Below are 27,232 nucleotides of genomic sequence, written 5' to 3' on the forward strand. Positions count from 1 at the left end.
AAAGGGTCTAGAAATGGCTTTGATGGACAGGCTACAGCACTCAGACCAAAACTTGAAGATAATGTGAAACCTCTGTTAGATGGGGGAAAGGTCAAGATTAGTGATTGGTGAGCAATTAAAACTAAGTAGAGAGATGGGAATCAGACTGGAGAGAGGAAAAAAAAGTGGGGAGTGTGGATTGCGGTTTCAGAAAGAAGATTCAGCGAAGAAGCTAAAATTTACCAAAACTCTAAGCTTGTTAACTAATGAAAAGTGCTCTTTTTTTTTGGGGGGGGGGGGGGCGGAGCTCTGATCTAAACTAAAAGACTTTCGGAATATTGTTGGAACCTTTGTCTATTTGAGAATACCTTTGTCTACCACTCACAAACTGCATGGTGCATTTGAGTTACACATCTACTGATAAAAAGTGGCTGAGAATTATTTTCAATCTTGTGGCAAAGAACCTCAAACATTTCAGAAGAAATAAAGCACTACTACCAAACAATGGCAACAGTATTTCCATTACAAAAAGTATTTAGATGTTCCAAATATGGTTTTAAACCAGAAATAATGATGTGTGTTGACATTTAGTTAGACTTAATTCTTTTCACTGCATAAGAACTCGCACATGTCCCTTTGTCTCCTATTTTAAGAGATTTCCCAAAGTAAAAATACTGCTGTAGTTATTTTTTTCAAAGGTCTGTCCAAATATTGAATATCTTTGGCCATCTTAAAACTAAATAAGCAAGCATTCGATTTTAACCTAGAAAAAAAAAGTTTTCAAATAGTCTCTTTCCCTGATGTCAGCTGCTACCCATGACCTCTGTTGAGAAGTTCACAACAAAAGTCCCAGGGCTCCCCATCCTCTCCTAAAGAAAAGGGCAGTGGGAAGGGACAGGCATCCACTGCATTATTCTTCTCAATCTCTATTGGAATCTACCCCATGATCCCAAATTGTAATTGTATATAAAGGTTTAGATTGATAGGAGAAGTAGAGGAGACAGATTTTTAAAACTGGAGTTTAAAAATCTGTGCCAGAATATTAAGCAAATTATTACTAAACTTCCTTTTCAAACTGAGTTGGAGTTTCAGTATTAAGAAGTCTCAATGTTTGTGTTTGTTTTATCCAATCATGGACACCAACTTTATTTTCTTTAATTAGGGTCCAGAAACATCGTTAGGGAGCAACTGGCCATAATTAAGAGTTATATTAGGGACAGATACACTTTATTCGATGTGAATACTTCCCAGATCAAAAACCACACCACCATTAGCACATTCCTAGTATAGTGTATCACTTCCTTTGATGATCTTTGAACTAGAAAAATCAGATGCTTACATAGACAATAATCTTCTCAACAATTTCGGACCACCTTCAAAGTAAATCGATACTTAATTCTAACTTAATGAAACAGCCACAGAAATGTCCTTACCACTTTACCATATCATGTAAACGCGACTGCCAAACACCATGTTGTGCAAAATAAAAGCAATTCAAATGTGTTAAACTCCGGAGTTTAGCAATGGAAAAATTTTGCATTTACAGATGGAAAGTGTTTGTTGAAACCCTTAAGAAAGAATATACTAGAATAAACCATTCATGTCTTGGTTAGAAACCAGAAGACCTAAGAGTAATATAAATGCATACACAGAAAGTGAGTTTCAAGTTTGTTTCAGGTCACTGACATACAGGGAGCTGGGTAAAATCTTAGCACTACCTAATACTTCACATATTAAGGTTGTTTTCTCTCTCTCTCTCTCTCTCACATACCAGAAAGGTTAAGGACAATCTCAAAGACCTGGACTTCCAAAGTGTAAATTTGCCTTTCCTATCTCTCAGGCTCCAGACTTGACAGTGTTAAGAAAAGTTCATTTACATATGAATGCGAGAATCTTCACCAAAGCCAGGTTAGGAACTGAAAGGTTGAAAAACACTATTTGATAAAAATCTCAGGCCTAAACTCTTAACATCCTTCAGGAACAACAGGACAGGCCCAGCCCAATTAAAAATTCTACATAAAATCGCCTAGTGTTTGGAACTCTGGGACATCAAGCAGGCAAGCTTTCTTCGGATTCTGGGGTCAGCCTGAGCACCCACAAGCCCCTTTGAATCAAATCAGGTTGGCAATGAAACACGCAGTTCCAAGAAAGCAAAGATTCTTATTTTCAATTCCATATTCCCAAGACAACGAAGACCACAAGAGTCAGCTGAAACAAATAACATCCACTACAAAGACAACCTCTGCAAGCCCGGATAGCACTCTGGGACTTCCATGCTTCCCAAGGTCAAAATAACAGCCAAAGATCACTAAAGATTAAGGCGATCCAGCACCCAAGATCTCAGTTGAAAAAAAAAAAAAAAAAAACTAGGTCTGGATGAAGACGAGGAACAAGAAGTCAGTGGGCTACTTGCTAGAAGCCAAGCCAGACCAATACTAATCAATCTTGATTTTTCTGGACCTCAGTATACGGAGCCAGTAAAAATCAAGGTCACAGTGAGTCCCCTGCTCCCCCCTGCTTAGTGCTTTTTGTGAGAAAATGCTCATTTATAGCAGCTTCCCATCCGCTGCTTGCGCTGGGCAGTGCCCAGACTAAACTTTTAAACCTGGACCAAGGTGGGAAAGTCAGCCAGCCAGACGCAGGGCTAGGAAAAGTAGACAGAAGGAGGGAAAGAGTCAAGTTTCAAAACAAAGGCTCCACAAGGAACTGAACGTCAACCCTTCCCCACTTCCTAGCCTTCAAGTTAGCTAAACTGGGCCTGAATTTTTAGGACACATCTCCCTGCTCTGGAGCATTCACTAACGGCATTTCTCTTCCCGAGAACCTTTGCACAACCACTTGATGAGGGTGGTGCTGACCTCTCTCCCACAATCTCCTTATGTAGGAGAAAACTGAGGCTCAGAACGAAAGTGACTTGCCCAAGGTCCCACAGCAGAGCCTGAATTCAATTCCCTCCCGGCCAGGGCGGGCCGGCACCAGGTGGGCGCCGAGCGAGCGCCGCTGGGGACGCCGAGACGACGCCCCCGCCGGGAGGGACGCCGGGCTGGGAGCCGGAGGGGCCCCGGCGCGCGCTCCACAGCCCGGCCCCTACCTTCCTTGACTCCCGGCAGCTTGGATTGGTCGATGGTGACTTCAGCCATGTTGGCCCGGGCTCCGGGCTGCCCTTCGCCTCCCGCTTCCCGGCGGCCGTCGGCACCGAGCGCGGCCCGGAGCGCAGCAAGAGCAGCAGCAGCGCCCGACCCGGCGCAAAGTCAGGCCGGCAGCGCGCGCGGGCCCGGAGGACAGAGCGGGCCGCCGGGCAAGGACTGGCGACAAAGGCGGCGGGAGACGGGCCCCGGCGCAGCAGGCTGGCGGCCCAGCTGCCCCGCCGCAGCCACCTGCTCCCGCGCCCCCGGCCCAGATCGATACCAAATACCCCGAGCCCGGAAATGGACCCGGGCCGGCCAGTACGGAGGGAGAGAGGAGACAGAAAGGCCGGCGGGCGGGCAGGCGGGCCTGGGTGGGGAGGGGGAGGGGAACTGCAGGTCTGTAACCGCAATTGCGAGTGGCTGGCGAGTGCAGATCGGCTCCCGCGGCCGCCTCCCTGCTGTCTCCTTTGTGCCGAGTGACGCGCGCCCGAGGCTGGGGCCCGGTGGTGCCCCCGCCCCCGCGCCCTGCCTCCCTCCCGACGAAGGGTCGCGTCTGTCGGTGTGGGGCTTTGTGTCCTGAAGGCTTCCTCAAAAAGGCCGCACGGGCCCCCCAGAACACAGTCGTTACTGTCTCCGGTGTAGTCCCCATTCTGTGAGCTGTTTCCACAGGATGCTTTGCTGTGAGGCTGGCGCTCTCGGGCACTCTTTGCCTCTTGGGATCAGAGGAAAGGTAATACATGGGCGTTAAAAACCTCTACTACAACTTACAGAACTAAAGAGCAGCTGATCAAAATCTGGACCAGTTAGGAGAAGAGAGTGTTCACAATCAGCCGGGGGAACTGAGTCATTCATTCATCAGAAATGCATGAATGTCTACCGAGTGTGATTTTTAGGTTCTGAGGGTGATAACAACGTGTGTCAGACATCTCTCTCTTCTGGCATTTCACACATTGGTCTATAATTGTGACATTTTTATCTCCTCGAAATAGACAGCATCTCCTGTCTGCATCTCCTGGCAACAGAATTCTCCCTCCCTATGGGAAGCCCTCCTCAGGAGGGCCTCCTCTCACAAGCTTGTACAACCGGAGAACCTCTCCACCATCAGCAAGCTTCCTCCCTCATCCACATACATTCATCTAAGGATGGGTGTGTGACCGAGACAGGTCAAGCAGAATACTTCTCTGGGGTTATTATATAAAGAAGGACAGATAAGCATTCTATTTCTTGTGGGGAGGGTTTGCTCTTCCTAGTAGACAATGAAGCCAAACTGAAGACACAAACCACAATGGCAAACCAGCTGGTCCCTGGAGCAGCTGGGATTCCAGCTGCTCTGCATTCTGGGATTTACCCCCAGCATCCTCTCAATTTAAGCTAGTAATTTTACTACCTTAAACTAGTAAAAGTTGATTTTCTATCACTCACAGCTCAGAGTCACAGTATGAGAGGCCATATGTAGGAGGTTTTATTTGGACTTGACATTGACTAAGGCCAGAGAAAAATTAAGAAAGATTTTCTAGGCCAGAGGGTGGCAAACTGTGGCCCATAGGCCAAATCCAGCCCACTGGATTTGAATGACTGCTTTTTATGTGTTTAAATGATTACATTTAAGTAGTTATAGAAATAACATAATATTTTCAATTTTGCCTCTTAGGACTCAAATTATAAAATATTTACTCTTGGACCATTTTCAGAAAAGGTTAGACAACCCTATTACTAGGCAGAAAGAACACCCAGTAAATTAAATGTGTAAATAGAAAGGCAGTACTATTAGAAAGGTAGTTTTGTGAGGATTTTTAACTTGCCTGCCTCCTGTGACTTTTTTTTAAACTTCCTGTGGTCATAGAGAATATTTATAATAGCAGTATTGTCTGTTTCCCTCCCCAAAACCCATTGTCTTCACTGCTCTGTCATGCTCTGCCCTCAGAGGCTGACATTTATGAATATATCACCAGGGCCTCCTTGCCCTGTGGCTTCTTCCTTTTGAGTTAGACGAACGCACAGCACTGGCAGAAGATCAAAAAAGGGAGGAGAGAAATATCAGGTGTGTATTACACTCCTTTCCTTTATGCTAGGCCAAAATTTTGGTCATACTGTGTCCCTCTGACTACAATGCCTGTCTAGAGCCCTCCTTCCCATTGTTCCAGCTCTCATGGGTCTCTAATAATACCATTTCTTTCCAGTGCCCCTCAGGCCTAGGATAGTAATGGCTTCACTGCTGTTCCCTTAACCATACCCACGCCTTGGTAAGTAGTCCCTGCATTTTATTCTTTCCAGTTAAACCATTTTGAGTGTGGCTTCTGTTTCTTGCCTAGGCTCTGACTAATATGGTTAAGATATGCCAAAGGGTCATTGCTTTGTTTTCCTTAAAAATATCTACATTTCTTATGATCTTCATAAGATCATAAGCCATATTGATCTATTCATATGATCTCCACTTCCTATTCTCTCATTCTTTCTTAAACTTATTCCAATCATACTTTTTAGCCTCACCGCTCCAAAAACAGCTGTTTTTATTAGAATTAACGATGACCTCCATATTGCCAAATCCAGTGGTCAATTCTCAGCCCTCCTCCTATTGACTATTACCATGTAATAGATATGATTCTATTCATCTTCTTGAAACATTTTTTGTTTTGGTTTTTGTATTTTTGCTTATCTCATTTAGCTCCCAAGACAGTTCTACACCACTAGCCACTTTGTTCAAAAATTATCCAAACCAATGAAAGCTCATTTTGAGGGTTCTTCTGGATAGTGGTATCTGCCAGTTATTGGAGATAGTTATAGGCTAGCAGCTCCACCCAAATTGTTTCTACTAGGTTACAAAAAATGTCCAAATTCCTATAATACACATTTATTAGCACATAGGTACAAAGTCATAAAACCTGCTCTGCAAACTTAATACAGTCCCAATTCTTTACCTTTTATAGGCTCTAACTACACAGTCCATAAAAGATTTGTGCCAACACAGCCATAATTTTGGAATCATGCGTTGGGTATCGTTGCACAGATTAAAGGCTAAAAGGCTCTCTTGGTTCTTATACAGTCTTCAAACAAGAGTGGGGAATTTCTTTAAAATATTTCAGTCAATCCACATATCTACATATTTCAAGTGCCCCCGATTTTAAATGTATTTCTAATATTCATTAAATTATGCTATAAAAGTTCTGTTATTAATCTAAGATTTTAAAAAATAGCTTAAGTTCTCATAATTTTCTTTAGAGTGTAGCCTTCTGGTAAAATCCTAGGTTACAACACCTGCAGTTTGTATTCCTAGTTAGGCAACTGACCACTCCTAGAATGTACACCAAAACTAAATACACACACGCACACACACACACACACACACACACACACACACACACTCCTATATCACATTCTTTGGGGGTTCCTCCCAATTTCCTAGACCTTTATTTATTTATTTTTTTGGTGGCCACACCATAAGGCATGCAGGATCTTAGTTCCTGGACCAGGGATCGAACCCGAGCTCCCTGCAGTGGAAGCACAGTGTCCTAACCACTGGACCGCCAGGGAAGTCCCTTCCTAGACCTTTAAATGCTGGAGTGTTTCAGACAGCACTTCAGTTCGCAAACTATTCCTTCCTAACTATTCTTACTACTTTGGGTAATTCATTCAGTCTCTTTGCTTTAATTATTAACTCTTGGGTAAATGAAATTGCCAATATGGAACCATTTTGACTGACAATTAATATGGTTCAACCTAATATTCTGACAACTCCAAAATTTATATTTTCAACCCAAACTCTCCCATGAGTTCCATATTCATGTATCCTACTGCGTATGTTTCATATTCATTTAAAAGTTTAATTGGCTGTGGTGTCAAATACTGTTGAAAAAATAAGGGCAACAAGGACTGGAAAAGAGGACTTTTGATTTAACATCTAAGTTATTCACAAGGAAAGAGCAATTGTAGAGTTGAGAGCCGGTAACCAGATTACAAAGTTTAAAAAATGAATGAGGGTGTTTCAGTAAAGATGGTGGATTGAACCTATGTATCTAATTCATTCTCTCCTGAAAACCCACTAAAGCCACACTCCCATTGAAATATCAATCAATTTTTAAATTTTTTATTGAGTTATAGTTTATCTACAATATTATATAAGTTACAGGTGTACAATGTAGTGATTCACAATTTTTAAAGGTTACACTCCATTTATAGTTATTATAAATATTGGCTATATTCCCCCTGTTGTACAATCTATCCCTGTAGCTTATTGTATACCTAATAGTTTGTAGCTCTTAATTCCCCACCCCTATGTTGCCCCTCCCCCCCTCCACTGGTAACCACTAGATTGTTCTGTATCTGCTGAATCACCTACATTTTATAATACAAGTCAGAGAATGTCACTCCTTTGTACTTAAATCTCTAGTGGTATCTCATCTTTAGAATACAATCCAAAGTGCTTACCATAATCTGCTAGAATCACCCCTAGCACTCTGATTTCATTTCCTTCCTCTTGTACCCTAACTCACTGGCCTTCTCTCACCCTGGCATCTTGCCCTTCCTCCTTGATTTTCCTCCTAGGCTGTGCATATTCTTGCGACAGGACCTTTCACTTAACTGGTCCCTCTTCCTGGAAAGCCTTCACCCCACCCCACCTCTTGCCAAACAACCTCATGATGTGCTTCCTCAATTTCATTCAAGTATCTATTCAAATGCCACCTTCTCAGAGAGACATTTCCTGACCTTATCTAAAATAGTAATCCAATCCCTGTCGTTCCATATCTTGTCTCTTTTTTCTCTCCAAGTCAGTTAGTTATTCCTGCAGATATTATTTGTTTATTTATTATGTCTGTCCAGTCTAGTAAGAGGATTGAAACTTTGCCTATGTGAATTTTTACTGTGTCCTAAGTACATAGAATAGTGTTGGCACATAATAGCTGTTCACAAAATATGTATTGAATACATTGTTGAATAAAGCATTTGGTAAAGAGGTATTAAAGCAGATCATGACCGTGCTGATCAAACAATATTTTTGAAAGTAAATTTTTTAATGTTTTTTTAAAAACTGAGTTTTAAGAAAAAAATCTAGACCTTACTAGATAGTAGACATCATTAAAAAAAAGTTAGAGAAACAACTGGGTTAAAAAGACAGAAATCTTGGGCTTCCCTGGTGGCACAGTGGTTGAGCGTCTGCTTGCCGATGGACGGGACATGGGTTCGTGCCCCGGTTGGGGAAGATCCCACATGCTGCAGAGTGGCAGGGCCCGTGAGCCATGGTCGCTAAGGCTGTGCGTAAAGACAGAAATCTCGTTTTGCCAAGAGGAAACGTTAGCTTATATACCACCATGTCCTGAAGTCTAACTTTTGTTTACAGGGTATTTATTTGTTACATATAAATACATTTCCAGTGTGAAAAAATAAGGAAAATAAAAAATAAGTATGGATACCACTGTCATTTGGGAGATTTTTCATGACTACCACGAGAGTGCAGGCAAGAGACAGTAATGAAGAAAGTGAGTCTATATGGAGCCAGAGCAAGGGATTCTCATCCAAGAGACTTGGCAGGGACTAAGGTAGGATGTCAACAGTCTTCATATCCAGGGATATTAAGCACACTGGCATAGGTTCTGACTTGTGCAAGGAGGATCATGATCTAATACAGAGCTAAAGCAAGATTCAACAGTGTGAGCTATGTTAAAAGGTTTCTAACCTCTGGGGGACAAATACCTGTATGCTGGAGTTACTTTCATAAGTTCCACTAATTTATATATATATATATGTATATATAAGGAATTATCTGCAAATTGCATAAATTATAAATCTCTCATAAAGCATATTTCTAGTTTTTAAATGAACTCAAGTGCATTTGTGGTTCATATACAAAAATTTATTTACAAATGTTACTAAGATCAGCATAGCTTTCTGTGATTATGTACTTTTTTTAACCAAAGGTGACTAAAAAATATTATGTATGGAGGAAGGTCTTAATTAAAAGGAGATCTTCAACCTAGAAAAGATTGGAATCCACTCTTAAAGATGAACCACATAGTCAGTTTTTCTCCAGGAGACCCATAATTTAGGAATCTTCTTTCCACATGTTATTTTCCCCATGATACCTATAACTAAAAGGGCAGGACTATAAATTCAAATTGAGAGAAGGAAACAGGATGAACCTGTGTAACTCAAGCTGTCAGCAGTGTAATGGTCTTAGTAGATTCTTGGGTAAACACATCTAGGGAATTCCTGTCCTATAACACATTTATGAGATTTTTCATTATTTTGCTTGGCTCTATGTGGAGAATGCTTGAAGTATGAAAGCTGTTCAGTGCTAGAGAGAGCTGTACTAAAGATATAAAAATATGCATGAGAAGTTTACACATTGATTACAGTGGCTACCTCTGAGTGGTGGGAGAAGGGGAAAGAATAATGGATGCAGGAAACTGTGAGTAGTAGATTACATTTGCAAAAATGACCACAATATTGATTCCCATCACATGCCCTCCTGCACTATGATGTTGTAGAGCTCCATCAAAACATAGAGTCTAATTCTCCTCGCATTGAATCTGTGCTGGATCTGTTACTACATTGACCAGTAAAACGTGGCAGAAGTCATATTCTGAAACTTGAAAGCTCTGGCATTAAGAAGACTAGGCAATTTCTGTTTTGAGGCTCTGAAAGAAGTAAGGTGCCTTGTAAGAAATCTGACTATCCTAGTATCTCCTTGCTGTGAGAAGCTCAACTAGCCACGTGGAGAGGCTATCTGTAAGGGAAGAAAGATCCCCAGCCTGAACCCCTAGTGGAGCTCCCAAATGACAGCCAACGCCAAGAGGATTGCCAAGCATTTTGGATGTGGATCTTCAAAACCCAGCTGAGACATTCCAGATGAAGCCAGGTGGGACAGAGGTAAGCTGTCCTCACTGACCTGAGGCAATTTGTTGAATATTGAACAAAGAAATGAATGTTACTATTTAAAGCTAAGAAGCTGTAAAGTGGTATATTATATAGCAATAAATAACCAAAAAAGGATGTTTCAATTATATCTGTAAAGTTTCAGTTCTTTGAAAAGCCACATATTTGAGACAAATATGGAAAATGTTGACCTTGGTCTGTGTGCAGTGATATTTTCCATTTTTTTCTTGACATACAAAATATGACATATTTCATAATTTGAAATTTAAAAGCATATTTATACTTGCACTTCTTGCTAGGATAGAGTAAATCGTTCCAAACATGTCCTCCATCCATAAACAAGTATAAAGCTGGAGAAAATGTATGTGGCCATGTTGACAAGTCCTGGGCTTTAGGGAGTGTGATGCCTGAGAGAAGAGAAATACATGAAGTGAGCTCCCATGCTCTTATTAACTTTGTAGCTTGGTACAATTTTCCAGCTTTTATAAAGGGAGTGGAGTCCAAGCAGAGTCTCTCTGGGGAGGCATAAAATAGAGTACAGGGCTGCTGATACAATTAGAACTTGTGGGGTAGGGGACTGAAGAAACAGGAGCTGCACACAGGAGTTCCCAAGTCCTTGGTCAAAGCCTGCACTGCATATCTGCCAGATGAAACCCTATGAGGCCTAACGGAAAGCAGTTTCCACAGAATAGAGGATGGAATGGGCACTCTAGAGGGCACTAGATGCTGGAAAATGTTAAAGACCCACTCAGAGTGGAGAGACCTCATTAACACGTCTGGTATTCAGGTAAGCTACCAAAGAGGCCATAAGTTTTGTGGATAGCCTACCTGCAAAGGATATTCTGTAGCTAACCTAACACAGCCTAAAACCAAGCTTTGACAGAAGAAGAGCTTCTAGCAAATAACCGCCTGCCGAGACAAAACTCAACAATCATTAAAAAAAAAAAAAAAAAAAGGCAATTTAATCCAGACTCCTTACAAAGTATCATGCAAAATATTCAGGAAAAAGAAAAAAGTTTTCCCACCAAAAATTACTAGACACGTAAAGCAGTAGGAAAATGTGATGAATAATCAAGAAAAAAGCAGTCAGAGGGGACAAACACCAAGATGACCCAGATGTTAAATTTAGCAGGCAAGGACGTAAAGAGGCTATTTTTAGCTGTTATTAGAAATATTTTTAGGGACTTAAAGCAAGATATGTGGTCATAATGGATAAACGACTAGAAACTCTCAGCGAAATAGAACTTACACAAAAAACAGCGAACAGACATAGAATTTTAGCAGATTAAAACCAAAAACATAAATGGAAATCCTTGAAACAAAAAGTACAATATCTGAAGTGAAAAAAAATCACTGATGGACTTAATAATATTTTGGAGATGGTACATACAGACTCAGTGAACTTGAGAGCAGATGAATAGAAATTATTTCATATGAAAAAACAGAAAACAGATTTTAAAAAAAAGAGCCTCGGGTACCAGTGGAATAATACCATACTGTTTATAACACAGGTACATAAGGACCCAGGAGAGGAGAGAAAGATAATGAGGCAGGAAAGGAAAACAACCCTTGAGAAAATAATGGTTGAAAGTTTCCCAGATTTTATTTCAAAACCTCAGTCTACAGGTCCCAGAAGCTCAGGAAGCCGCAAGAAGGAGAAATACAAAGAAAAAGCACTTGGACAACTCTAGTCGAAATGGACAGCAACCACAGAGGAACAGAAAGTCTTCAAAGCATCTGAAGAAACATGGCATTTTTTTGTTGTTTTGTTTTCGCGGTACGCGGGTCTCTCACTGCTGTGGCCTCTCCCGTTGCGGAGCACAGGCTCCGGACGCGCAGGCTCAGCGGCCATGGCTCACGGGACCAGCCGCTCCGCGGCATGTGGGATCTTCCCGGACCGGGGCACGAACCCGTGTCCCCTGAATCGGCAGGCGGACTCTCAACCACTGCGCCACCAGGGAAGCCCCCAAAAAACATAGCATATTTTATACATGGGAAAAGTTATATAAATGTTGCCTGACTTCTAACCAGAAACAATACAGGCCAGAAAATCATAAAATTACAACTGTAAAGTGATGACAAATACCTGTCAAATGAGTATTCAATACCTGACAAAATTGTCCTTCAAAAATAAAAATAAAATAAAGATATTTTCTGAAAAATGAAAGCTCAGAAAATTTGTAACCACCATGTCTACACTACAAGAAATACTAAAAGAAGTTCAAGAGGCTGAAGGAAGGGATAACAAATGGAATTTCAGATTTAAAGGAAAGAAAGAAGATCTAAATGTGAGGATAGGTTTTCAGAAGACTAACTTCTTTTCTTTTTTTTTCTTTGTTTCTCTAAAAGACAATTTATTGTTTAAAGCAAAAAAAAAATCATTATAAGGTAGTGTTTATAAAGTGTGTAAAAGTAAGATTCATGACAACAGAAGCACAAAGTAATGGATGCAAAAATGAAATTAAAGTGCTATGAGGTTTAGGTGTGGAAAGACTTGAATAAGCTAGGAGGAGAAAACATGACCCAATTTATTTTATGTGTCTAGCATAGCACTGAATACAAAACCTGATAGAGATATTATATGAAAAGAGCAATATAGACCAACATCCCTGATGAAGATAGATGCAAAATTTCTCAACAAAATATTAGTAAATCAATAGAAATATACAAAAGGAAAAACACATAAACAACAATGGAGACTACTCCCAGGAATGTAAAATCAATATTTTATATTTAAAAATCAATCACTGTAATTCAACAGCTTGATCATCTCAATAGAAATTATCAAAAACAATTTTGACAAAATGGAACAGCAGTTCATAATTTTAAGAAAATCAACTCTTACCAGACCAGGAATAGACCAGCAATAGGAGGAAGCTTCCTCAATGTTGTAAAAGGTATCTATGAAAAATAAAGAGCTTGGTGAAATATTACACTGTTTCCTCCTAAGTTGGGAACAGTGAAAGGATATCAATTCTCCCTATTTTTATTCAACATTTTACTGTGCAACACTCCACAGTGAAATAAGAAGGATAGAAAATAAAGTTCACTCAGATTGGAAAAAAAGTCAACTTTATTTATAGTTGATATGATTATTTACATAGAAACTATTTAGAAGCAAAGCAACTATTGGAAGTAATACATTTAACAAGGGCATAGAGTACAAGGTCAATATACAAAAATCAATTGTATTTTTATATACTAGCACCAGTTAAAGAATAAAAAAATTTAAATCAGTTTCCTATAGCGTCACCCCAAAAACAACAAGTAAGAAACAGTATCACATTCCAAAGGAATTGAAGAGATTTGAGCCACCATCAAATATACAAAAGATGCAGCAAAATTAGCCATGAGCATTTTTCTGATCCATTCATTTGTCTGACCTCTGTAAAAACCATGGGTCATGGTGGATGATGGGAGACTGCTGTAACCTTAACCAGATTATAACTCCAATTATTGCTATCCTACAAGACATCAAGAACTGGGAAGTGTGAGATTTTACTCCACTTGCAAGCTAATAAGTTAGACTGTCACAGTTTCTTGGACACTGGCAGAAAATAGGAGATTCATGGGTTAGAGACAAAAATAGTGTATTACTTACAGAAATAGCAGTAGACAGTGTATCAACATTTGCACCAGTTCCCCAAACCCCAGTTCACACAGGATGATACAAAGACAACCAGGTGATTCCTTCACACTCAATGGGGTGTATTATAGGAAAGGAACCTCAAGATTAAGGATCCTGAATCTTTTATAATGGGAAGTAAGCCTGGTTGCCCTTTGCCTTGATGGGAGATACTGTCTTTCTTATACTGGACTGTAAATAAACCTACTGTTGGCTCTGAAAGGGGATGCTTTCTCTGTCTTCCAAAGCTGTCTACTATACAATCATCCTTTGAAAGATAGTTTAGAATAAAGAAAGTTGTGCTTTGTGACCACCTGGAGGGGTGGGATAGGGAGGGTGGGAGGGGGACGAGGGAGGGAGGAGATATGGGGATATATGTATATGTATGGCTGATTCACTTTATTGTGGGGCAGAAGCTAGCACACCATTGTGAAGCAATTATACTCAATAAAGATGTTAAAAAAAAAGTCAGTGTCTCTGCTTACAAGTTGTGCAGATATGTGAGATACCCATTGAGAATTGACTCCCAATAGCTAATTATTATCATTATTAACCCAGTCTCTGACATTTGGTGTGCTCTTATCAAATTAACGATCCATTTAGCATAGAAGATCAAGCACAGTTTGCCTTCACATGGTTATGTTAACTGTAATACTCTTTCGGGATCTAGTCCTCAAGTGTCTTGACCATGATGATCGTTCTCACATTCTACAGAATATCCCAATGGTCTATCTATAGATGACATCACTCTAATCATTCTGATTGGCCTGGTAAGCAAGAGTGAACAAGTATTCTCAATACTTTAGTAAGACACATATATACCAGAAAGTGGAAAGAGACCCTACAAAGATTCAGGAGTCATGTGTTTTGGGTCTGGTGATCTGGGGCACACTGAGTCCTTCCCTCTAAAGCAATGGTTATCAACCGGGGAAAATTTTTGCCCTCGAGAGACATTTGGCAGTGTCTGGAGACATTTTTGTTTTTCAAAAATCAAGGTGAGTGGGTAGCATCTAGTGGGCATCAGGGGTAGAAGTCGGGGAAATAGCTAAAGTGGATAGAAGCCATGGAAGCAACTAAACATGCTGCAATGCACAAGAAAGCCTCCTCCAACAAAGAAGTATTCAACCCTAATTCTCAGTAATGGCAAGATTGAGATTGCTTTAAATGAAAGTAATAAATATGATTTTGCCTCTTGCAACTCCTACATGACAAAAGAGATATAGCACGTGTGAGCCCCTTTAAATTTTGGCGGTAACATTTATAGCAAATGGTAATACTACTGTGACCTTTAACTGTGACTTAGAGGCTGCACGTTTTGTTTGTGGCCCTGTACAAGAGAGTGTTCTGTAGTGGGTCCATGTTGCAATTCAAGCTGCCTTGTCACTTGGAACATCTTTATGTGGTTCCTCTTTACCTTTATCCCTGGCCCTAGCACTTGCTTCCAAACCACAGAGATTTTAGCAATAGCTCTTGCCATTCCCATTATGATAAAGGTACAACTATTTCTACTTCTCCCACAAACACAAATGAATGACCCCCTGCATAAGGTACTTGAGGCCAAAATCTCAGCCTCTGTACACCATTGCAGAATCTAATCTGGGAGACAGAGGTTTGGGTGAAGCAGAAGAGAATAGCCTTATTTCTTTGCCAGGTAAAGGGGGACACAGCGGGTCCCTGCCCTCAAAAACTACGTGTCCCCACCTCGGTGGATTTGGTGAAGGGTTTTATAGTAATAGTTTGAGGGTGGGGTTGCTGACAAGATTAAGGTGTGAGCAGGACCTGTACTCCCTAAATATCATCATAGGTGGGCAGTCTCCTAACCTTGATGAGCTTCTCCGGTCCCTTTAATCCTGGTTCAGGTGGTTTCTTGGTTGTTCCTACCTTTAAAGCAACTGTTTGAATCTGCCCTTTGGAACTCAGGGAAGGTTATGGAGGCTGAAGTCTTGCCTACAAGAAATGGGGGACAAAAGGGCCTCCATGCCCAGGAGCCTCACAAGGCCCTGCTCGGTTTCATACTGATTAACAAGGAGAAACAACTGCCATGGCTTACTGGTGAATTGAAGTTGAGGAGGTTCTAGCTTCCCTACCAGAAGCCTCAGGAAATAACACAGCCTGAATGTTCAGGAGAGGGAACACTCCATGGAGTAGACCAATAAGATAGTAAGACCAAGAGACCAATAAGACCAAGAGATGAGATGGAGGTAACAGAGAATCCCTTGCCCTACCAATCCACCAAGGACTCTTTTGAGGTGCAGTGATTCCTTGCAGAGTCCAGATGTATCCTGCAAGACTCAGGTAAGTAATGGGAGACTGTGGCCAGCACAGCAACACATTACTCTGTATTTGTTTCCCCTCTTTCCATGCCTTACTTTCCCTTTTTGTCTCGTGCTCCTTTGTACCATTCAGGAGGCAAAGGGTACCTCTAAACCTCTTAGGGTTTTTGGCTGGGACTCAAAATTAAATTGACATAAACAGATTAACAGGAGAAAAGCATAAAAGTGAATTTAATATGAGTTTTACGTGACAGAGAGCCCTCATAAGTAACTGAAGACCCAATGAAGCAGCTAGATTTGAACGCATCTATATACTGAATTGGGCAAAGAGTAGTAAATGGTGAAAATGTGGCAAGGTAGTGGGGCTAGAACTAGGATAGTTCATTGGGTAGAAAAGTGAACAGAAAGATAAGTGTAGTTTAACAAGGTTTATTTTTATACGTTTCTCTCAGTGCTAAGAATGCTACTTTCCTCTTGGTATTAGGAGGGCATGTTCCATAAGTGGGTTTATCTCCTGCTTTCAGGAAGAAAAAGAGGAGGTCACAGTGCCCTTCTTTCACCTGAGTATTTTTCAGGTGTCTTTAGCTCAAAATAATCCTTATGTCAAAATGGCATATTTTAAGGTGGCATATTCTGTCACCCTTCAGTACCCTCCAATAAAACATAAGCATGTAATTTTGCCTCAGGTTTTCTTTTCTAAAGTGCCCAGGCTAAAACACAGTATACTAGAATATGGAGGAAATGTGGTCAGCAAGGAGACTATAGGGATAGGTTGAGGCTAGATATGGAGAGCCTTCAAAGTCAAGCTTAGTATTCAAAGCAAGCTCAGGTTCCAAGAATCTATGATTCTGTATTCACACAGAGTGGTCGGAACAGAATTCTGCCTCAATAAATGACTCAGTTCCTGTCCAGGCGTTCATTAGCTAATTAAAATGGGAAGTGAAGATTGCTGATTCTTTCTCTTCACATAATTCCTATGAGTCTCTCGTTCATTTAATTTCATGGGTTGCACTCTTGTTCTTGTCAGTAGCCCGTCTCTCATGTGCTGGAGAGGAAAGGTCTGCCAGAGGTGAAGCAAAGCTTCTTTAGGGAATTAGTTAATGAGAAATCTGCAGCAACTATAAGCATGAAATTTCCCCATGCTTACTGGAGGGGACTATTTAGTGCTCAAGCAGCTAAAGAACCCCAAAGCAGGTCTTTTGAACTATTATAAATATCTCCACGGTGCTTTAGGCAATTTCTGAAACTGCAATGGAGTCTAGTGGCTATTTTATGTTTCTGACTTGCATACAAGATAAAATAAGAATAGACATAAACTAACAAAATACATGACAAGTAGATCCTTGCAGGACATTTGGTCCTGTCCAAAATGTCCGTAAGACATTTGGTCCATTAGATATTTGGTCTATGCCAAAATGTCCTTATATTTTTAGAACTATTTGATCCTGTCCAAAGCCATTTGGCATGGACCAAATATGCTGATGGATATTTTAGATAGCGCCAAATGTCTACTAGCCCAAATAGATTATTTGCAAATTGTAAATGTGCTAGAGTTAAATCGTCTTTATACCTAATCTATAGATGATGAAATCAGTGAGCAGGTTGAATATGTCTCTGAAGTTAATTGGTGCTCTTTATGTTTTTACAGCAATGTAGTTTTTCTTTGTCTTATATGGTAAGTGAGGGAAAAGGTAAGCAGTACACACATATCTTGTGTTTGCTGAGTTTCTGTACAATGGAGTTTTGAGGTTAAAAACAATATGTGAATATTATATTTTATTAGAGATGTCTTAATTTGCTTTCTTCAGAAGCATACCTTGAGACAAGGATTCAAGTATAGGTATTTTATTGGGGAGGAAATACCAGAAGAGACTGATGGGGAGAGGAGAAGTGAGCCTAGGAAGGGAAGAAAGCCGATAGAGTATGTTATCAAGCAAGATACGATTGTGGACAACTGGAGTAAAATCCACTAGGGAATTTGGGATGACAGTGAAGTACATGCTTCAGAGTTTTCCCAATCAAGGTCAAGAAAACCAACATAACTATTTTTCAAATCCCTTTCACTGGATGAAGGCTGTTTCAGGAACTCTACTAGATTTCATTATAAAGTCATCAGCTAAGTCTCTCTTCTGAAATATATTCTTCACCAAGCTGGACCTAAATGAATATGTCCCATCCTATTCTATGTCTGGCTACACAGAAAACTACAACTCCAGAGGGCTTTGGTGTGGGTCAATAACATGTATATGATACTCCACAGACAATGAACTGTTGTTGATTGTACCATCAGCTTGAAAAACTGGGAAGAACAGCAGATGAAGAAGAAGATAAAGAAATCAGGACTCACCAATTATCATGACATTCACAAGTGGTGCATCACAGATTGAACTTAGGCATTCTGAATCTTAGTAATAAGTTCTTACCATTATGGAACACAGCTTCTTGAATGATTTTATCCCACATGTCTCTTGGCTCACTGGTTGTTACATGGTTGGGGATAAATAGGTACTTGTGAAATAACTGTGAGATTTTTTTTAAAAAGAGAATATATTGCTAGACACTACTGTCCCAGTTCTTGTCTCAAATTTTCCCTCCCCAGAGACATTAATCTGTTCATGGGTTGTAAGGGATGCTTGATGAAGATGTCTCATAACAAAGCTAAGTATGGAGTTGACTCTCAGCAGTCAACAAAACTGATTGCTTCTACATAACTCACTTTCCAGGGACTATTTTCCTCTCAACTCACATTTCCTAGCAAAGCTTCCAGTAGTGGCAATAATTCTGAGTTCATCCTGTTACAGTACTTAGTGGACTTAAGAACAGCTGAGCTAAAAAGTCATACCCTGGCAGGAGTTACAAATTATACGTCAGGATAAAAGCTTCATAAATATTGATCCCACCTAATGGCTTGTGTCAAAGGAAGAAATCTCATTATGATAATGGCATTTTCTCCCTAAAACACTGCTCTTTGCACTGAGTTTCTCTAGGAGTATTAAGTTCATCAAGAAATTAATTAATAAAACTGAATTGTTCAATATCTAATTTCATCCATTACTTAATGTAATGACAACATAGAAGATTTCTCACAGTGGAATCTTGAAAAATATCGTGGTGCAAAATGAAAGGAAATTTGTGGTTGACAAGGTAGCATTGTGAATCAACCAAGACTGAGCAAAATGGGTTGTCCAAGCCAAGCATATTTAAATGATTTTGTTTTCCATTAAACTCTTCAGGCCACCCGTTAGAATGAGACAAATTCTTTTGTTGGTTTGGTGAAGGCTTATATAAATTCTTAAATTTGTTTAGCCACCCAAAAAGACTTCCTGGAATTCACCAAAAGGAGAGGAGATGGCTTAGTCAAGGAGAGGAAAGTGACATATTGTGGGTAAGCAGAAAGCCACCACTACAAATGGAAGAAAAGGAAAAATAAACTAGAACACACATACAGTAAATAGATTTACTGAGAAAAAAGAGTAACCATTCTAAGCTAAACAAAGCGTGATGATTTCATAATTTAAATCAATGATTTTTTTTTGTGAGGCTACTGTGGATCTATTATTGTGTTCAGTATTATATTAGGTGTGAAAATGTATGACAAGAACCTTGAATTATCGTTTGTTTTAAGATGATTTTTGCATGCTACAAATAGCTTATAAGAAAGTGTTCATTAGAAAATGAACAAAAAAACTCCCAAAGTTAGCAGAAGCAAAGAAATCATAAAGATCAGTTCAGAAATAAATGAAAAAGAGACGAAGGAAACAATAGCAAAGATCAATAAAACTAAAAGCTGGTTCTTTGAGAAGATAAACAAAATTGATAAACCACTAGCCAGACTTATCAAGAAAAGAAGGAGGAAGACTGAAATCAATAATATTAGAAATGAAAATGGAGAAGTAACAACTGACACTGCAGAAATACAAAGGATTATAAGAGATTACTACAAGCAACTATATGCCAATAAAACGGACAGCCTGGAAGAGATGGACAAATTCTGAGAAAAGCAAAACCTTCCGAGACTGAGCCAGGAAGAAATAGAAAATATAAACAGACCAATCACAAGCACTGAAATTAAGACTATGATTAAAAATCTTCCAACAAACAAAAGCCCAGGACCAGATGGCTTCACAGGTGAATTCTATCAAACATTTAGAGAAGAGCTAATACCTATCCTTCTCAGATACTTCCAAAATATAGCAGAGGGAGGAACACTCCCACACTCATTATACAAGGCCACCATCACTCTGATGCCAAAACCAGACAAAGATGTTACAAAGAAAGAAAACAACGGCCAATATCTACGGTGAATATAGAGGCAAAAATCCTCAACAAACTACTAGCAAACAGAATCCAACAGCACATTAAAAGGATTATACACCATGATCAACTGGGATTTATCCCAGGAATGCAAGGATTCTTCAATATACACAAATCAATCAATGTGATGCACCATATTAACAAATTGAAGAATAAAAACCATATGATCATCTCAAGAGATGCAGAAAAAGCTTTCGACAATATTCAACACCCATTTATGATACAAACCCTGCAGAAGGTAGGCATAGAGTGAACTTACCTCAACATAATAAAGGCCATATATGACAAACCCACAGCCAACATCATTCTCAATGGTGAAAAACTGAAACCATTTCTACTAACATCAGGAACAAGACAAGGTTGCCCACTCCCACCACTGTTATTCAACATAGTTTTGGAAGTTTTAGCCACAGCAATCAGAGAAGAAAAAGAAATACAAATTAGAAAAGAAGAAGTAAAGCTGTCACTGTTTGCAGGTGACATGGTACTATACCTAGAGAATCCTAAAGATGCTACCAGAAAATTACTAGAGCTAATCAATGATTTTGGTAAAGTAGCAGGATACAAAATTAATGCACAGAAATCGCTTGTATTCCTATACACTAATGATGAAAAATCTGAAAGAGAAATTAAGGAAACACTCCCATTTACCATTGCAACAAAAAGAATAAAATACTTAGGAATAAACCTACCTAAGGAGACAAAAGACCTGTATGCAGAAAACTGTAAGACACTGATGAAAGAAATTAAAGAGGATACAAACAGATGGAGAGGTATACCATGTTCTTGTATTGGAAGAATCAACATTGTGAAAATAGCTATACTACCCAAAGCAATCTACAGGGTCAATGTAATCCCTATCAAACTACCAATGGCATTTTTCACAGAACTAGAACAAAAAATTTCACAATTTGTATGGAATAACAAAAGACCTGAATAGCCAAAGCAATCTTGAGAAAGAAAAACGGAGCTGGAGGAATGAGTCTCTCTGATTTCAGACTATACTACAAAGCTACAATAATCAAGACAGTATGGTACTGGCACAAAAACAGAAATATAGATCAATGGAACAGGATAGAAAGCCCAGAGATAAACCCACGCACATACGGTCACCTCATCTTTGATAAAGAAGGCAAGACTATACAATGGAGAAAAGACAGCCACTGGGAAAACTGGACAGCTACATGTAAAAGAATGAAATTAGAACACTCCCTAACACCATACACAAAAGTAAACTCAAAATGGATTAAAGACCTAAATTTAAGGCCAGACACTATCAAACTCTTAGAGGAAAACATAGGCAGAACACTCTATGACATAAATCACAGCAAGATCCTTTTTGACCCACCTCCTACAGAAATGGAAATAAAAACAAAAATAAACAAATGGGACCTAATGAAACATAAAAGCTTTTGCACAGCAAAGGAAACCATAAACAAGATGAAAAGACAACCCTCAGAATGGGAGAAAATTTTTGCAAATGAAACAACTGACAAAGGATTAATCTCCAAAATTTACAAGCAGCACATTCAGCTCAATATCAAAAAAACAAATAACCCAATCCAAAAAAATGGGCAGAAGACCTAAATAGACATTTCTCCCAAGAAGATATACAGATTGCCAACAAACACATGAAAGAATGCTCAACATCGCTAATCATTAGAGAAATGCAAAGCAAAACTACAATAAGGGGGCTTCCCTGGTGGCGCAGTTGTTGAGAGTCCACCTGCCGATGCAGGGGACATGGGTTCGTGCCCCGGTCCGGGAAGATCCCACATGCTGTGGAGCGGCTGGGTCCGTGAGCCATGGCCACTGAGCCTGCGCGTCCGGAGCCTGTGCTCCGCAACGGGAGAGGCCACAACAGTGAGAGGCCCACATACAAAAAAAACAAAAAACAAAACAAAACAAAAAAACTACAATGAGGAATCACCTCACACCAATCAGAATGGCCACCATCCAAAAATCTGCAAACAATAAATGCTGGAGAGGATGTGGAGAAAAGGGAACCCTCTTGCACTGTTGGTGAGAATGTAAATTGATACAGACACTATGGAGAACAGTATGGAGGTTCCTTAAAAAACTAAAAATAGAACTACCATGTGACCCAGCAATCCCACTACTGGGCATATATCCTGAGAAAACCATAATTCAAAAAGAGTCATGTACCACAATGTTCATCGCAGCTCTATTTAAAATAGCCAGGACATGGAAGCAACCTAAGTGTCCATCGACAGACGAATGGATAGAGAAGGTGTGGCACATGTATACAATGGAATATTACTCAGCCATAATAAGAAACAAAACTGAGTTATTTGTAGTGAGGTGGATGGGCCTAGAGTCTGTCATACAGAGTGAAGTAAGTCAGAAAGAGAAAAACAAATATCGTATGCTAACACATATATAGAATCTAAAAAAAAAAAAATTGGTTCTGAAGAACTTAGGGACAGGACAGGAATAAAGATGCAGATGTTGAGAATGGACTTGAGGACACGGGGAGGGGGAAGAGTAAGCTGGGACGAAGTAAGAGAGTGGCATGGACATATGTACACTACCAAATGTAAAATGGATGGCTAGTAGGAAGCAGCCGCATAGCACAGGGAGATCAGATCGGTGCCTTGTGACCACTTAGAGGGGTGGGATATTGAGGGTGGGAGGGAGACACAAGAGGGAGGAGATATGGGGATATATGTATATGTATAGCTGATTGAATTTGTTATAAAGCAGAAACTAACAAACCATTGTAAAGCAATTATACTCCAATAAGGATGTTAAAGAAAAAAAAGAAAGTGTTCAGCAGAATATTACAACAGAATGTTTAAGCGGAAAGGATCTCAGACATAACTAATCTCAGCATCTTACACTGGGGAGACTGAAGTCCAGAGCTTGGAAGTCCCAATATTATATGGTAGAGCAAAATGTATTACTTTGTTTTTTCTAAGGTAGGTGACCAAAGCACATTTAATCTGGCTGGATAACAATGCAAATATTTCTTTAAGTACATTTTATGATGAATAATGTTTTCTTAAAATTAATTTCTTAGTAAATAGAGATGGTTTAAATAAAGATAATGAATGGTGGTATAATTATTCATTGTAACCACCATTTATAACCATTATGGAGCACAGCTTCTTAATTCTTTCATCCCTCATATCTCTTGGCTCACTGATGGTTACCTGGTTGGGGATAAATAGGTACTTGTGAATTAACTGTGAGATTTTTTTAAAAAAGAGAATATGTTCCTAGATTCTTCTGTCCAGATTCTTGTCTTAAATTCTTCCTTCCCAGGTAAAATATGTGGAATGCATCATGCTAAATTTTTTACCTCTCATATTTTCTCTTTTAATTCTTACCACAGGCTGGAAGATATATATTACAATGAAAAATAAGGAATTACTATCCTTGTCCTCAAGCAACTCAGATTTAGAAGGCAATCCAGACACTGACTTAAGGAGTAAGCAGTATGATGCCACAAGTACAGTAACACATAGAATTATATTATACTCTAAGTATATGGAAGAAGAAGCAATTTATTCTGCCTTAAGGAGTTCTTGGAATTCTTAATTGGAAAATACAATCTTGGACTTCTGATTTTTTTTTTTTTTTTTTTTTTTTTTTTTTTTTTTTTTTTTGCGGTACGCAAGCATGTGGGATCTTCCTGGACCAGGGCACGAACCCGTGTCCCTGCATCGGCAGGCGGACTCTCAATCACTGCGCCACCAGGGAAGCCCGGACTTCTGATTTTTTAAAAATAAGTTTTCGAGGTAGCTTAAATGAAGGATAAGGATCTGCTAGACAATGGGAACTGTGTGAACAAAAGAGTGATCTCTTAAAAGTATTTTATCTCTATTGCATAGTGAGGCAAGTTCTAAACCAGCTCTCAGAGTAAGAGAAAGGAAAAAGCTGAAATCAGGTTCAGAGAACAGCAAATAGGACTCCTGAGATTAGTTCCTTATAAGTGTAAAGTCAGGAAGATGGCCACACATAGAGGAATTACTCTATGAGTCAGACACTCATAACAGACACAACCTTTAGGTTAATTAATCTGCAGTCCAAATCCCAAAGTCACACACAAGGAGAAAAGGCAAAGAACTTATAGGGAAGCTCTTCATTTGAAGAGATTCTCATAGAAAAATGCTTTTTGTTCCTGAGCTCCGCTGGATGAATCCTTGATTCAGATTCTAAGTGAACTGCAGCATGCCTGCCAGTTTCCTTTTCTGACATCACTTGGTTTCCAACACTGTTCTTCCTCACAGATAATGACATTCTTACTCAAGCATAGCAAACACCATTATAGTTTATCGCCTGGTCTATATACACATTAAGGTGCTCATATATTATTAGTTAGTTCACCTATTAGCTCAAGTCATGTTCGGTTTCCCTTCACCTCACATGCTCAGTGCCAGCTATTTCCTCATTTAGGAGAAAAACAAAGAATACTATATGCCAGCCTTTGTCTTCTCTTGTCCTCTTTTCCTCTGGGCACGGAGATTCTCAATTTGGAAGTCTCAGCCCTGACTAGTTTTAGAGATACTCATCCTTCCACCTTTCTTGAGATAGCCCTATTCTATGTCTAGAATAGTAAGGAGCCTTCTTCCCTCTAGCAGGTGGAGTTTGAATTAGTCAAACTAATGGAAAGTACCCAAGCACAAATAGGACTACAAATGGACTCATTCTTCTTATCTATTCATTTGTTTGATCATTAGATACTTTTGGGGAGAAAATTGTGGGCCAGGATTTCTTCTGGTTGCTGGGGATATAGTTATGAACAAGGCAAACATAAATCTTACAAGCATATTGAACCTTATAGTGCAATAGAGACCGACAATGCACAAAAACATACATGAGTAATCGATTTAGAGTTAAGATATGCACTATTCAGAAAAGTACGGCACAGTGAGAGGCTGTGATGGGAGGGCACACCTACTCTGGAATATCGGAGATTTTGCTGAGGAAGTGACAATTTTAACTGAAGCTTAAAAGGAAATGTGTGTGTGTGTGTGTGTGTGTGTGTGTTTGTGTGTGTGTGTGTGTATAAGTGGAGAGAAGAGAGTGCGCCTCCCTGCAGGTACAAAGTCCTTGTGGCAGAAAGTAGTGACATTTTTGAAGAACTGAAAGAAGGTCATTGTGGCTGAACTGTGGTAAGAGAAAGATGGGTCTGGACAAGATGGAACATGTAGGTAGAGGCAGACAGTGCAAGACCTCATAGACTGTATTATGACTTTTGATCTTTATCCTAAGTGTAATGAACATAAGACTGAAGGGTTTTAAGTAGGAGTATTACAGACAGGTATTTGCAGTTCCAAAAGATTACTCTAAAAGCTTCCTGGAAAATGGATTGAAGGGGACAAAAGTGGATGTGAGGAGACTTGGTAATAAGGGTACTTCAGTAACGTAGGTGTGAGATAATAGCTTCTTAGTCTAGGGAGGTGGTATGAAAGATAGAAATGGAAAGATTTGAAAAAATACCTATGATGTTTAGACAGAACTTTGCAGTTGGTTGGAAAAGATGGAAAGGAAGAGAGAGGAAGGGGTTTCTTGAATGAATAACTTGGTAAATGGCCCTGCTACTTACTCAGGTAGTAAACATTGGAAGAGAAGTGAAACATTAGAGTGAAAAATGAATGATTCACTTCTAGATGTGATTGAGAAAATTGTAAGAAGTCCAGGTATGGTAGTCAAAAGAAAGGTGAGGTGAGAGGTGTACAATTTTAAGTCACTGGTATGTAGATAAGAATTAAAGTCATACATTTCCTAGAAGAGTTTGAAGCATGATAAGAAAAGAGATTCTAGAATCAAACCCTGAGAAAGTTCATCTTTAAAGGTCAGAGGAGGAGGAAATGGTAAAAGAAACTGAAGAAGAATGACAAGAAAAGTAGGAGAACACAAGGGAGTTTTTCAGTAAGAAGGGTGTGGTCAACAAAGGAGATTCTGAAAAGATATCCAGGAAAAGGAAAAGCTAAAGTGTTCACTGCATTTAGCAGCAATAAGATTATTGGGAAGGACTATTTCAGTGGAGTTGGGAAGAGGAAGGTGAAGGCAAGATTGAAATAGGCTAAAGTAAATATATGAGAAAGAAGTGGAGGCAGGAAATTACTTCAGGAAGTTTGGCCATGGTGGGGTGGAGAAGCTAGGAACAGTAGGTGGAAGATTATGTGAGTAGTCTAATAAAGTTTATTTGCTGTTTGTTTTAAGATGGGAGAGAAAAAAGGTTTGATTAAATGTTAGTTGCACATGGAGATCCTGATCCGTGATAGAAGGATAGACTGTCTTTACAACTACCATCTCCATGGTAACTGAAAAAAGAAGGTGAATTTAGAGACATTTGTTGTAACAAAGGGCCCCTGTTGGCCAAGAAGTCTACTCTTTAAACTGAGACCCAAACCTTTTATTTTATTTTTTAACAGTTTCTTCCTCTGATCTCAATTCTAAGAGTCTGGTTTCCTGCTGCTTATAAGCTTAGAGAATCCTTTTTGTTACAGAGACACTGCTAATTTAATTTTTCATCCTCTAGTAGAGCCTGGATTTTGAACCCAGTTTCTCATCTCTTTCTGTTCCCATAGGCTATATTTCATATGATTTTTTGATCAGTGATTTCACCTCAGTTACAGTTCTGAATGCTGTTCTGTCTTGCATTAAGTGCTACAAGTGAAGAAGCATATATTCTAAGTTCCCAGTCTGGACCAGAATCTAAGCCCCTACGTAACTTGTACTCAGACACTTACCATGCTCTCAATCATTATCAGAAATGCTACTTGAAAACAGACTAAACTCCCACATTACATTGTGTTGGTGCCTAGAAGTTCCTGATGCCATAATCATCCACTGGAGTAAAGTCTCTTCTGGATGTCAATTCTTGTTGGTGTTCAGATATGTTATTATTACTATTACTCTCCCCTGGACTCTGCCACAGAGGTCTTTGTATCTCATGGCTCTTCTTGATAAATAAGTGACAAATATCTCAGTGTTTTGTTTCTAGATTTAAAACTTATATAATCAAATTCCAAACTACTGCTAATCTTACAGAAATAAAAAAGACATATAAA

At 39.5% G+C, this 27,232-nt stretch overlaps 1 protein-coding gene across 4 annotated transcripts in view; it reads right to left on the reverse strand.

Annotated features, from left to right (window-relative positions):
* The window catches only part of CCDC50 (coiled-coil domain containing 50), a 231,292-nt gene extending 227,899 nt beyond the window's left edge, over window positions 1-3,393 (reverse strand). For all 4 annotated transcript variants that reach the window (XM_082840456.1, XM_082840457.1, XM_082840455.1 and 1 more), the window contains exon 1: window positions 3,071-3,393. In XM_082840456.1, the coding sequence (XP_082696582.1) occupies window positions 3,071-3,119 (49 nt within the window). In that variant the 5' untranslated portion in view covers window positions 3,120-3,393. The remainder of the gene's footprint in view (window positions 1-3,070) is intronic.
* Window positions 3,394-27,232: the final 23,839 nt, after the last annotated feature.

Source organism: Leucopleurus acutus (genome assembly GCF_964270905.1).
Source record: "Leucopleurus acutus genome assembly, chromosome: 5".
Classification (NCBI taxonomy): domain Eukaryota; kingdom Metazoa; phylum Chordata; class Mammalia; order Artiodactyla; family Delphinidae; genus Leucopleurus; species Leucopleurus acutus.